The sequence below is a fragment of the Capra hircus genome, chromosome 4 (genome assembly GCF_001704415.2).
Source record: "Capra hircus breed San Clemente chromosome 4, ASM170441v1, whole genome shotgun sequence".
Lineage (NCBI taxonomy): Eukaryota > Metazoa > Chordata > Mammalia > Artiodactyla > Bovidae > Capra > Capra hircus.
This window is the reverse complement of record NC_030811.1, coordinates 50915594-50930512: the sequence shown is the minus strand read 5'-3', so window position 1 is coordinate 50930512 and position 14919 is coordinate 50915594. Positions and strand designations below refer to the sequence as shown.

The window sequence follows — 14919 nt, the reverse complement described above, 5'->3', positions numbered from 1 at the left end:
AGGAAATCTTGATTCCAGCTTGTGTTTCATTCAGCCCAGCATTTTTTCATGATGTACCCTGCATATAAGTTAAATAAGCACAAGGGACTTCCCTTGTGGCTCAGCTGGTAAAGAATCTTCCTGCAATGTGGGAGACCTAGGTTTGATCCCTGGGTAGGAAAGATTCCCTGGAGAAGAAAAAGACTACCCACTCCAGCATTCTAAATATGTGAGTTGCCTTAGAGACCTTTACAAAGTATCAAATACTGTGCCTGGCTTTAGGGGCAGTTGAGTGTGTAGAATGTTAAAGGTTAGAAAGAAGTGGGGAAGAGAATGGAAAAGATGCATGTTTGGGGCATCCCAACTTGAAATTCGGTTTCTAAATCGTCACTGCTTAATCTAAGATGTACCTCAAATACAGTGCTATGGTAGGAGAGAACCTACCCACTTATGTGAAAATGTTTTCCAAGTCTACAAGCAGCCAATATTCAAATGAAATTTTAGCAAAAAATATATATCTATAAACTAAAGATTTTAATGAAAAGGCAATGGTGCCATGGCTTAGAGCTGGGGCTTCAGTGACGGATGTGGATGTTTAAATCCCAACTCTTGTTCTAACTGGTTGTGTGAACCTGGACAAGTTAATTAAGCTCTGTACATGTCGCTTTTGCATACATAAAGAGGATAAAAGTTCCTATTATTGCCTCATAGAATTGTTAAGAGGATTTAGTTACCTAATGGATATAAATGTATATAGTGTTCCCTGGTGGCTCAGACAGTAAAGAATCTGCCTGCAATGCAGGAGACCTAGGTTCGATCCCTGGGTCGGGAACATTCCCTGGAGAAGGGAATGGCAACCCACTCCAGTATTCTTGCCTGGTAACTCCAATGGACAGAGGAGCTTGCGGGGTCCAGTCCATGGGATTGCAAAGTCAGACAGGGCTTAGTGACTAATTCAGAGGGTAAGTCGACTTACCCTCTTCTTCCTGGAAGATGTGATACTATCAATCTTTAGCCCTGCTGTGAGCATCACACACCCTGTTTTCATGCTGACAAATTGTCTTTAGCCTTTTTCAAGCAATGTCGGATAAACATGTCATTGGCTTGTCACTTTTCTTTTTTGGTTATTTAACCTTAAAAGAGAACATTAGCAAGCCAGAAATAGCCCATTTTGTAAAAACTGCATAGCTAGACAGATCTTTGATCCTTATTAGGGTAATAATCCATCTGTTATGGAAATGGATCAATTTGTAAATTAAATTGATTAATCTAGCAGGGAAAAAAAAGGGTCTTGACTTTTCCCACAGTAAGCATTTCCTCAAACGGTAGTCATCCTAAAAAAAAGATTTGGGAAGACTCAGTTTTCTGCTATTCTTTCTTTTTTTGCTCAACTCAGAGAAAAGATTAAATATCTATCAAAAAAAAAGAAAAAAGTGAGGGTAGAGTTCAAGCTTTTAGATTCACTAGGGTCTGGTTGTTCCTGGAGGTCTCATATTTTTGATGGGGTTTAATGTTAAAACCTTTCAGTGACTATCAGAACATTTTTACACTTGATCTTAGCCAAAAGGCTGAGAAGCCATATCAGAATGTATTTAAGACTCATTGGTTAGTTTAGTAAATGTACAACTGTGCTTGAGTTATCTTCTGCAATTAGTTTACTTTATTATTATTTTCATCCTGTCTGATAAAAAAAATCTCCAAATGATTCTTCTAACAATGTGTGGTTGAAATAATAACTTCACATGCTGAAGAGTGTTGTGTGGCAGCTGAGAGGCATGTAAATACAAGCTGCTTATTTGCAAGAAGCTTCCAGATTTGCAATATGATTGCTATGGAAACCACTTAATGAAAACCTTAAAACCATCTGTGTGGTTTGATGGATTTTAGTGCATAGCTGAGCTGTTTTTGTTTACTGTTATTAAAATGTTGAATGGAATATATTAACCCACAAACATTGACTGTTTGAGATATTAATTAGTATTGTATAATGACATTGTGCCTCAACCCCCAAATAAAATATGTTTAATAATAAACCTAAATAAAACATGTATGTATCTAATATATTGTAAAGTTGATTATAACCTAGAATTTGGTCACTTGTCCGTATATATTTTTTGGATTATGTGGAGAGTTTTGGTCTGTTAGTAAATGTTTATAGTAGTAAGATTTATTTTCGTGATTTTGAAACCTATTTTTTTACGTGATATTTATTGAACATCTCCCTTGTACCAGATTCTATTCAAGATTCAGTCTGAGTTGTTTTTTTGTAAGGTTAGAAAAGAACACACACACCCCAAATTTGATTTTGTTGTCTTTTACATGGGAACTGTACTGTTAGCCCAAGAAAAAATGAGTTGCTTGACTATTGTTAAGAAAAATTGACATATGAAACACAGAAGGCTCTGCCCTGAAGATATCAGTACTAGGTTTGAAAAGGAGAAAGGAAATGTTTTTAATGCACATCCTATCCTCTAAAATAGTTCTTATTAAACATCTCACATGGATTTCCATTTGGATACTTATAGAAAATATTGATAGTTAAGTAAATATTTTGAATATCATTCTGATAATTTAAGAATATATTGTACACATTATAGACACATTTTAATAAAATAAGAACAGTTCTTAGTAGTAAATTCTAAATTCATTGACAGCTTTGCCAAGAGCAGAGTTTTTCCTGCTAAATTATTATAATTAGTTTTTATAATATCTTGACTCTAACTTTGGGTGGTGAGTCTAAATCCCATAGTGTCTTCTTAAGAGCCAAGAATAGTGCTTTCTATATTGATGTGGTTATACCTTTTGACTTCAGGATAAGTGCCCTTTACTGTTTTTCAATTTACTTCTTACTATTGAATTTGTGACCAAATTGGAAGAGAGAGAGAGTACTGGGGAAAGAGAAAGTGTGAAAAGTACAGAAAGCCGCCTCCTTCACCTTAAAAACATGAATGATTTGTAAAATGAGATGCTTGGACTAAATGACTGTAAATGTCCCCAAAACCTTTAAATTTTATATTAAAACACCCTATAATCCATTTATGTTAGCTAGTTCTTGAGGTTTAGCATAAGTGAGGCAATTGCTGAAAAGAGACAGGATTTAATATTAGAGTTTTTATTAGGTCTTCTGTATACTCATTACTGTTTGACTGAACTATATTAAACTGACAATATTAGGTTTAAATCAATAGGTATAAGGTGCCAATGATTTCCAGCTCTTCCGTATTGGACCTTTCATTCTTTAGTTGGACTTGAGTTACAAAAATTTGAAACAGTTATAATTGTATCGTAGTAACTCTGAAGGTGATTTAAATGCTGGTTTTTTATTTCTCACCACTTTAAAATCTGCATGAGATGTCTCAATTCACATATGCATGCTTGATCTCTTTACCAAACTTTCCAGTCTCCCTTGGGCTGCCCTGCCCCTGTGTTAAATCTCTAGTGTCAGAAACACAACTCCTTGTGGTTTCCCTTCTCCCAGCCACCAGGCACAACAGTTTATCTTGGCTGTGCTCTTTTTAGTAATGATGTTTCCATTTCTCAGTTAACTAGACTCAAAACAGGAGTCCTCCTTGGTTGCTTGTTCTTTTCCCTTAGCCCTCCACATCCAGTTAGGCGGAGTTGGTCTATTCTAGTTCCTTCCCCTCTTGTAATCATCTCCGCTCATATTCTCTGCACCTCCAGTTCAGGACTAACTTCCCATTTAACCAGACTGGAACTCGTCTTTCCGTGCCCCTTCTCTAGGTTGTCTGGGACAATGAGATCAGATGGACGTTGCTCGAGCAATTTCAGTCCTTCACTTTCTCACTTCAGAAATGTGGGGGTGGGGTGGGGTGGCGGGGGCTCTTATTCCTCACCAAACATGGAAACATCTGAAGTCCGTAGCTGAATGTTCACAACTTTTCAAAACTTTTCCCAGACGACTACCATTATCTCCTATCCTGCCCTTCCTCTACAAGAACCACATTCTTTATCCAAAATGAACATGTCTGTGCCTTGTTCTTTTCTTCATGCCTCCCCCTCTGTTTGGTAGACCCTCTCTCTTACAAGTATTCAATGCTCAATGAAGAGTCATTAGCTGAATTATTTAATAGTGAGAATGACTATATTTGTATTTTTTGCATATTTTTCTTTAAAGTTTTGATTTTTCTTGAAATTGTGATTCTTTTTTTTTTGGTAAAATTTTTAAATATAAATTTATTTATTTTAATTGAAGGTTAATTACTTTACAATATTGTATTGGCTTTGCCATACATCAACATGAATCCGCCACAGGTATACACGTGTTCCCCATCCTGAACCCCCCTCTCTCCTCCCTCCCCGTACCATCCCTCTGGGTTGTCCCAGTGCACCAGCCCCAAGCATCCAGTATCATGCATCGAACCTGGACTGGCAATTCGTTTCATATATGATATTATACGTGTTTCAATGCCATTCTCCCAAATCATCCCACCCAAAATTTTATAACATTGGGAACAAAGAGGAATTTATAAGTAGGATTTAAAATAAGACTTATACATAAAGAATGAAAGTGTGAATATAGGAGGAAATAGTGGGATGCATGAAACAAAGTAGAGGAAAGGACTAAAACAGTTTTTTCTTATGTCTAAGTAACTGTTTATTATATAAAATGTAATAGAATAAAACTAAAATGTAAGCTGATATCAACATTCTAGTTGAGGGCAGGAGTCATAGGTTGAGAAAGCATAAGGAACAGTCTCATTGTTGTATATGACTGCTTTGTGTCTTACAGTGGATGGGAAAGTGTGATTCTTTTTCAGCCCTTTTCTTTGACATGCCATTTTGTTCCTATGTCCTGCCTTAAATATTTCTAAATTTCATATAAATCTTTCAGTGAAGGAAGTGGTCATGTAATAAATATTCCTTTGTGACTTAAAGAATTAAATAGTCTATTGTCTTTGTTTAAAACTCTTCTCATTTTATCTTATATCATTTTCTTCCTCCTAAACTTGAAGAAGGAGTGTGGTGGGGGAGTGTAGAAATAATATAAGGATATATTTGAACATATCAGGATAAAGAATATGGACTTTGGAATCACAAATCTAAATTTGAATAACAGACATTGAAAGTTTCTTTACCTTTTTGAGCCTCAATTTATTTCTCTGTAAAATAAGGATTTAAAATGGTTTATCTATAAAATCTTAACATCTGTTATAGTGTATGACACATAGTAGGTCCTGAGTATAATTTGGGGGGAATTACCTTAAAGGATGAGGATCATTCTAGTATCTCTCTGTAAGTATCTGAAGTATGAAGTATCTGATACTCAATAAATGACTTATAGGTTAACTATTTTATATCACACATTTTCTCTGTTCTGTTTATGTTTTAGGGACAGTGATTTTATTCTGTGTGGTATTCATGCCACAGTATAATGTGGTCAATCCATATAATGCTGGGTATCATTTTACTGGATTTTTAGGGCTTTTCTGGATTTAAGATTGTTCCAGATGAATTTCTGTGAGCATTTAAAACAAAATATGTGAAATGTTAGTACATACCTTAAATTGTATCAAGTCAACTGGTCAGGTTGCTATTTGGATATAGCTATTGGTTCATTTATTCAGCTTTATATTATTGAAAAAGGAATGTGGATGTTGAGTGGTTTCATTATTTGAAAAGGAATATTTATGTGTTATAAACTTAAAGTTTTGCTCTTAAGATGGGGTGAGTACTATGTTGTTAGTACTGGACTTCAGTGTTCCATTTGTTGTTTATTTACAGAAGAGGAGGAGGATGGAGCTCTGGTGAAAGTGGGGGGACAAAGGAAGATGAGTCAGGACAGTGTTCACCACACCACAGGTAATGAGTTGGTGGGAAAAGCTTATTTTGGTCTTGTTCACTTTCCTTTTCATCACTTTCTCCCTACTCTAAAGATGTGTTCTCAGCTCCCTGCGGTTGGATCCTTGGGTCTGGATCTCTTATGGCTGATAAGCTGCTTAGAGCCATTTAGGATGCATGGAAACCACTTGAGAAGGATTTCTAAAGTAAGCCAATTTATACAAGGTATTCCTTCCTGAATTACTTTGTAATGACTCAATTAGCTTTCATTTCTGCACAAAGGAGATTTAGTTGCATAAATTAGCTTATCATCATTGAGGAAGTGTCACTGCTAAAGGACAGTTTATAGATACAACATGCAGTTGCTGTCAAACCTATAAGAATGTAATATAGACATCTGTGTATACTTTGTGCTTGAGCAGAACAGACTTCTGCCATTCAGAGACTAACAGGGGACAACAAGTTGCCCAGGGGACTAGCAATGTAGACATCTCTGAAAAGGTCAACTTGACACAGGCTCTGACAATCGACCCACAGTTCTGTCTTCTTTGATAAAAATCAGATAAACTTAAGACCGCTAATTGATCTGCAGCCTGTTTAAATGTTGGCCATGCATATCTTCATTGCATATGATTAACACAGAAAGCAAATGAATTGGGTAAGAAATGCCAGAGTCCAGTGACAGCAGCTTAAAAATGGGAAAAGGACACTGGCCTAGAAGGCTAGGAAGGATATTCCACTTATCCATTTCCACTTGGCACCTGGCCCCAAGTGCTAATTATGACTGAGACTGGAAAAATAGCTATATATGCTCTGTACAGAATCACATGATGCAAGCAACTTTTCTTGCTGGTTGTTATTTCCAAATAGCAGGAGATAAACCGTATCTGTAGTGCAGGCATGAGGTTAGTTTTGATAACTCAGCAATTATTTTACACGGAAAGAAGAGAAGGACTGCCTTCTTATCAGGACTTTACACCTCTTCATAGCCACATGTCAGCTGGGGCAAGGTCTGCCATATCATCCCATGTCCTGCAAAGAGCTATAGATGGGGGTCGCCTCCCCTTGCTGATATGGCCATACATCACTCTTTCAAGCTGTCAGGGGCAGGGTGGACAAGAAGTGTGTGTTCAGGAAGTAGCTTTCCAGAGTCCTTCCTACTGTGACATGTGGAAAGGAAACAGAGGCCTGACTTCCGGACCTGGACAGGAAAGCAGGAACAGGTTGGTGCATGAGGTTTCGGTGTGCTTTTTTCAGAAAGGAAGTGAGGACGAAGTCACTAGATGTGAGTCCTCTGTTCCTGCAAAATGCAGCTATAAACACCATGTCTGAGCAAAAGCTTGAGGACGACATTCAACGGCAGTGAAAGTTCATATGTTTTGTTATCATGAAGCTTCTGCTAAAAGCATGTCATTTTCTTTTTTTAAATTTCAGTGTAGGTGTGGAAACTGGACACATACAGATATTCTTCCCATAAATATAAGTGTTTTGGTTTAAAGCAACTGTATTTTTCAAAAATCCTTTTAAAGTAACTCTCTCCCAAACTTTTGCCTTTGAGGGAAGGAAAAACAAAAGGAATGCAATAAGGAGATCTAGCTTTTCATGCAATAGCTGTAAAGCACTGCAATAATTCTTATCTTTAGTGACACGAAATTCTTTTCAAGCAACAGTTTTAATGCTTTTGCATAGCAGTGACCTTTGCTCTCCCCAGGCTGTCAAAGATGTAACACTAGAAGTTTGTTTGCTGTGCAGGGCAGTGAGTTGACAAGGGTATTACTATCTTGCTGAGCATCACATGATGTGAACTTCTAACCTTACTCAAGAATGTTATATATTTTTCACATTGACTGATTTTAGTAAAAAAAAAAAAAATCAGACTAATGTGAAATATGTACGCAAAAACAGAATTAATCTTATATTTCTTACAAGTTCTTCCATGCTTAAGCTTATAGAGCTTGCATATATTTGTATATAAATGAAAAAAAGATTCCATGTGATTTTTTTGAACTTCGTATAATATGCTTATTTTTCTAAAATAGTTTTTAAACCTTTAACACTACTCAAGAAGACATTCTTCATTATCTATCATTGTGCGTTTCATCTATTGTCATGTTTTTAAAATCTTTTCATTTTTGCAAAACTAAATATCTTCAATATTTAGCTTATACTTTCATAACAGTTCTGTCTTTATTGTCCAGTGTTCTGTTTTTGCTAGTTTAACTTACAGGTGCAAGTACATTGTTTAAATCTTTCACAAGCTGGCTAGTTTAGAGTGTTATTTTCTTTCTTTACCTACTTTTAACCATATATGCCTCTCAGGACAAGAAACATAAGGAGATGATTATTTTTGGTAATTTTGAAGATGATCATGACATGGATAGAATAGGAAAACTAATTTAGAATATAAAAATTAATATATGCAGTAAAAACAACTAAACAGATTTAAGTTGTATTCAGAAGGTAAGCTTATTGGTGGTTTATGACATTGTACTCCATTCCATTTTTTGTTGTTTGTAAAAAACACATCTCACATGGGTTATTTTTTTAGTGTATAAGTGGTGTTAACCTTTGTGAACCCACAGTGCTTCCAAGGATATCAATGTGCAGTTTTTTGTGTATGTTTAGCCACACTTAAAATTTAGAATAGTAGGCAGAAACCAACACAATGTTGTAAAGCAGTTATCCTCCAATTAAAAATAAATAAATTATAAAAAGAAAAAAAATGCACTAACAAGGAAATGAATAAAAATCTAGTACAGAAAAAAAAATTAGAAAAGCAAACCAGAGGAGCTTGCTGCTCTCTAAGGAGCAAGATAGTTCTTAATTTTTATGTCTAGAATTCATACTAAGAATTTTGACATTGCTTTCCTAAAGAGACTAAGGCTAATTAACATACACTGCCAGGTTTTCTCCCCAGTTGTGATTCTTCTACATCATAACTAATATTGCCTGCTGAAATAGAAAGAATAGTCAATTGTGTGTACATGTAGCCATGTGACATAAACAACTTGCTATTCTTTAACAGAGCTCACATATGGGACACAGAAATGAGGTTGGTCTTTGGATAACATCATCATCAAGACGGCAGAAAGCAAAGTAGAAAATGCCTCTTGTTCCCAGGACTGCCAGAGCGCTGGCTCTGTTGCCTCTTCACAGCAGTGAGATTTAATGAAATGCCCACGATGCACATCTCGGGAGCAATGCATCTTGCGCACGGTGGGGGTCTCTCTTCCCCTCCTGCGCTCCTGTAACTCCCATTAGTGTTAATGGGGGTTTCACCAAGTGCATCGAGGGGAAGAAAGACCCCAAAGTGATAAGGATTATGTGTTAGAAATCACCATATACTTTTTTTTTCTCCTTCTCCCCCCGACCCCACCTTTTGAAAATCTACTGAATGAAAAACTGTTCTGAGAGAATCTGAAAAAGGAAAGAGCAGGCAGCAGGCTGAACAGCTGAAGAACCCACTGGGATGCTCCAGCTAAGCCAGAACTTCTCTTGTTTTTAGCCCAAGTTTTCTTTCTTCAACCTTTTGGGGTTGAGCCTAAGGCTGAGCAGCATGGGGAACACACAGGAGCCTCCACAGGGGTAACCAGCTATTTGGATCCTTTTACCTCCTGGCCAGTGGCTGTCGGGGAGGGCCTTGCCTGTGAAATGATGTCATCCTCTCTTTGCTCTAATTCCTTGACTTTTAAACTGACACTGACGGACTGCACAGGGCGCAACATTTGACCCAGTTAGCAGTTGATTTAATCTGACTAGAATGTTTCAACTTCTAAATCCCTATTTGTCTAAATAAGTGGTTTTTAAAGGAAATCAGTCACTTTATTATTAAGTAATTTTTTTCTAAAAAAATTTTGACAATGTTTGAAGTGATCTGTCCAGCCAGAGTGCCCTCTAGTGTTCATTCATAGAATTTCCTTAATACATGCTTTGAGGGGAAAAATGTAATAAGGGTGGCCACAGAGCATTCTTAGTTCTTGGTTGGATTCCCAGGCATGTGTATGCCCCTGCTGGCTTCAGTGATGAGTGCCCACATGCAAGAGCAAAGTCAATAAGGTGTCTGTCTCTCTGTCTCCCTCCTTCCTTCTCTCCCACCTTTCTTTTTCCCCTTTTTTTAATCCTTAGAAAACAAGGGAAAAAAGTTTTTTTTCTGGTTGTATATTCTGGTCCTTATTTATAATATAAATATAATGGAAAAGTAGTGTCTTACTTCCTAAATAAACTCTGTATTATTCAGATTTTCTTTTGAGCTTAAAAAAAGTTTCAGATACTAAAAAGAATTTTTTAATTTCTTAATTTATTTTTAAAAATATTTTAAGTAAACCTAAGACTTTGTGTAAATCACAAACTATGTGTAATAAGATGAATGCCTCCATGACATGCTAATATGACCAACTGTGTTAGAATTGCCAAGCAGCCTGATATTTGAGAGCCATATAACAAAACTAAGATGACAACCCCGATCCACCATGCATCTCCACAGTTATCCCCTCAGAATTCAGAGATGACATTCCAGTGATGGAAGCTGTCAGCACGTGTATGTTCTGCCTGGTTAGTGAATACACGGACATCTTATTGATATTACTTGCATTCTTTTTGCATTAACTCATCAAAACTCAATTATCATGAAATTAAAAACAGGAAACAGTTCTCAGTGTAACAAAAGCAGCCAGTGTATTTAACTCTGTGCTGTTTCAGGCAACCCACATTGTATAAGTGACAAAGCATTTATTACCCAGTTTATTGTGGTATTACAGAATGGAGAGCGCTAAATAATCAATCAGTTAATGGTCTGTATGGCAGTTTGAGCACATCACATCCATTGTGCTTATGCTGTGAGAAGGATGAGCTGATAACTCCAGTGTATGTTGCATGTTTATTCAGAGTCTAATGTCCTAAACTAGGGCTGACAGAAATCTTGAAAAATGCACCTGCAACACTGGCAATTTCAAAGTTGCTAAAATATTTTGGAAATAACTTTGAGAGGCTTTGGGTACAAAAGTCCTCAAAAATAAGAGACGAAATTATCTGTTAGATTACTTTCAGTTTATTCTCTTCCTTTAACTAGCTTTGCATTTTAAAAAACTTAAAAAAATTTTTTTGTATCTTGTTTGTTTATATTTACATCTTATCTCCTTTATTATTATTATTCTTATGCTCAGTGCTTATTTCTGCAGTTTCAGTACCAGTTCTGTCCAGTGCTTATTTCACAGCCTGTTTATCATATCTCATGCATAGGGCTTCCCCGGTGGCTCAGAGGTTAAAGTGTCTGCCTGGAATGCAGGAGACCCGGGTTCGATCCCTGGGTTGGGAAGATCCCCTGGAGAAGGCAATGGCACCCCACTCCTGTACTCTTGCCTGGAGAATCCAATGGAGGGAGGAGCCTGGTAGGCTACTAGTCCATGGGGTCGCAAAGAGTCGGACACGACTGAGCGACTTAACTTTCACTTTCATGCATATTGCTTATTATGCAGGAAGGCTGACTTACCTTCAAAACATGTTGCAGGTGAGCTTAGGTTTGTTATAGAAAATAAGTGGGAAGTAACTTAGGTGCTGGTTTGAAGAAACTTACTGCAGTTGCAAGTTTTAGGTAAGACAAGAGAGGGAGAGAGGAAAAAAGACATTCAAAATAGATCTTTTTCAAAAGGGTCCTTAGATGAGAGCAAGAAGTAGGATTCTTGTGTGGATGTAATAAAGTGTTCTTTTAATGAGGACAGATTTTTTTTTTTTTTAAGACCATTTTGGCCCTTTAATTACTATTGGTTCATTTAAAAATGAGGGCCCATTACAGGAAAACCAACTCTTGTTTTCTCTTTCTTTTTCCCAGGAGATAAAAGCACCGATTATGCTAATTTTTACCAGGGTTTGTGGGACTGCACAGGAGCTCTTTCTGATGAACTGTCATTTAAACGTGGTGATGTGATTTACATTCTTAGCAAGGTAAGCAGATACACCAGTATGACAACTGTAAAGGGTGAATACAAAGCTGGATTTTTATCCATTTGGATTGAGGACACTGGGGAAAAATGCCAACTGGAATTCTTCTAGATCCCTGTTAACAATTGGGAGTTCACCATAATTAATTATTTTGTCAAGTGAAATATAATCAAATTTTAAACACAATCAGATAACAGGATTCAACTTAACAGTGTGTTTACCTATCACTTCAGCCTTTGGCTCCCATCCACATACTGCCTTCTCCAGAAACAATATACTTATGTGAAAGTTAACATTGTAAGGTATTAGGTTATTTATTATGTTTTTCTTTCCTCTTCCTTTTTATTCTTCTGTGTGCTTATTCTGATTTTGTCTGCCATTCACTACTGGAAACACTGTGTTTATAGAACAAGTTTTTCATCTTTATGTAAATACATCGGGTGTTCCGACAATTTAAAAGTAATACTCTTCTATTCAGACAGGTGTAGGTAATTTTTTAAGTTTAGCATAATTGTATTTGTAAACATAATAGCAAAGTGTATTGCTATGAACTCATCCTCATGTATTAAAAAAATCATTGTTTCTGCCTCTTAAGATACTAGATTATTCAAAATCTTTCTGTCCTTAGATCTATCTAAAAGTCGAGGTTCTTAATTGATTACACTTCTAAAGATGTGTGAGTTCTTTAGTTTTCATATTTTAACTTTGCCTGCTATAATATGGGGATTAAAAATATCTCCCTCAGTCTGCTTCATGACACCACTTTAGAAACAATATATAGCAACTATTTAAATATAGGTAGAGAAACATTACATAAATTTTAAGTTTAGTGTTCTTTGTTGATTCAGTTCAGTTCAGTCGCTCAGTCCTGTCTGACTCTTTGCGACCCCAGGAACCACAGCACGCCAGGCCTCCCTGTCCATCACCAACTCCCGGAGTTTACCCAAACACATGTCTATTAAGTCAGTGATGCCATCCAACCATCTCATCCTCTGTTGTCCCCTTCTCCTCCTGCCCTCAATCTTTCCCAGCATCAGGGTCTTTTCAAATGAGTCAGCTCTTCGCATCAGGTGGCCAAAGTATTGGAGTTTCAGCTTCAACATCAGTCCCTATTAGAGAAATATTTTTTACTTTTCGGCAAGGTAGTATGGCTTATTAAATACGGAAGAGAATTTGGAAATAAGATCACTTATTGAATTTAAACACTAGTTGACTGGTGTGTAAAATCATACACAGAGAATCATAGAACATTTGAGTGAGAGACCTTTGGGCTTGTGTCTATCCTCGGTTTCATAGATAAGTGAACTTGCGTCAAGAAAGTGCCAGAGCCAGTCCTTTAACCAGGCATCTTGACTCCCAGACCAGGGATTTCTGCTCTTGTATTTTTTCTAGTGCTTTTATCAATCTTCCTACCTTTTCCCCTCTCTTCTCCCCCACTCCCCTTCTTTCCTTACTTGTATTTAATTTGTAGCCATCATAAAGTACCTAAAATATGCAAGGGCCCATTCTAGGCACCAGGAATTCAAAAGAAATGAGATATAAAAATTTATAGATTACTGGATGGAGAAGTAAATGGCAACCCACTCCAGTACTCTTGCCTGGAAAATCCCATGGACGGAGGAGCCTGGTAGGCTGCAGTCCATGGGGTTGCTAAGAGTTGGCACGACTGAGTGGCTTCACTTTCACTTTTCACTTTCATGCATTGGAGAAGGAAATGGCAACCCACTCCAGTGTTCTTGCCTGGAGAATCCCAGGGACGGGGGAGCCTGGTGAGCTTAGCAGTAGCAGCAACAGCAGAATACTGGATGAAAATAGTAAGTAAATACAGTCAGCTGTGATCATTGCTAGCTCAGGTGCTCAAGTAAGACCTGTTCCTTATTTCTCACAGTCCTCTGCTCACTAGTGTGTAAGTTTTTTGTTTTTTTAGAAGGATGCTTTCAGTTCTTGGAAGCTATAAACAGTCATGTCACAACCGTTGGATTAAGCCTACTACAGAGCATTCAATAGTCCTGTGTTAAAATCACAGCTTTTTGAGTCAGTTACTTAATATAGAAAGCAAACTGATTAGTTTCAGTTCTTGACAAGAAACTTTCTTAGAATCATTCCTCAAATTTACTTAGCTCACAGTTTCTTTCACCAGTTTAGCTGCATAAAATACAATTGTGTATAAAATTGCATATAAAATTAAAAGGTTGATTAGCTTCCACTTGGAATTTCAGACTATAGGGATAAATGGCATGCAGCCATTATATTTGTGTGGTAAGATATGAAACTTACAAAGCCCATGTGGGTTTGTTCTTGAAGTTTTCTTTATGAACCAAGTTGTCTTTGTTGCTGAAAGCCTCTGAGTACCAGCCCCTGGGACAAGCTGTGAAGCAAGCAGCGCCCCCGTAGGCTTGTCTTATTTCTGCCATTGCCTCAGAAAATCATTTTCTGTGAATGTGAAATTGAAAGTACAGTTATGGGTGTGTATCATATATGTAGGATTTGGGGGGAAGTCATTCCTTTTCTCCCAAACCTGTTCTGTGGAGATGGTAATTTTAGGTAGTGTTAGTGGTGATGAGCCTACCTGCCAAGAGGAGAGACATAAGAGACGCAGTTTCCACCCCTAGGTTGGGAAGACTCCCCTGGAGGAGGACACAGCAACCCACTCCAGTATTCTTGCCTGGAGAATCCTGTGGACGGAGGAGCCTGGTGGGCTACAGTCCATAGGGTCGCACAGAGTTGGACACGACTGAATCGACTTAGCACACACACGCGTGCATGTCGTAAAGCTAAGTTAAGTGGTTAAAGTCCAGCTCATAAGAATATTGTTGTTGTTCAGTTGTCAGTTGTGTCCAGCTCTATGTGACCCCATGGACTGTAGCGCTCCAGGCTTCCCTGTCCTTCACTGTCTCCTGGAGTTTGCTCAGACTCATGCATAGGGAGAATATTCTCCCATCTAAAATTTCTAAATGCTGTTATTTAGGCTGACCAAAAATACTTCCTTTTTCAACCTTTCACACAGTTTAAAGTTCCACTGTCAGCATTTCCTGAGATGCCTTCTGGAGGTGGGCATTTTTTCTGGAACTCATTTTGTTTTTTGAAAGAAGAGACAAGACTTTGTTAGCTAGCACATTGTCACCATTGGCTGGATGAGTAAATACCCGTATTTACCCAGCTGTGGACCTAGTAGAATCAACCAGGTTGGTCTTAGTGAGGGTG

The 14919-nt window shown here is 37.4% G+C and overlaps 1 protein-coding gene across 2 annotated transcripts in view; it reads left to right on the top strand.

The window, feature by feature from the left end:
- The window catches only part of SKAP2 (src kinase associated phosphoprotein 2), a 171764-nt gene that overhangs the window by 142035 nt on the left and 14810 nt on the right, over positions 1-14919 (top strand). For both annotated transcript variants that reach the window (XM_013963339.2, XM_018047084.1), the window contains 2 exons: positions 5722-5799; positions 11606-11718. In XM_013963339.2, the coding sequence (XP_013818793.2) occupies positions 5722-5799; positions 11606-11718 (191 nt within the window). The remainder of the gene's footprint in view (positions 1-5721; positions 5800-11605; positions 11719-14919) is intronic.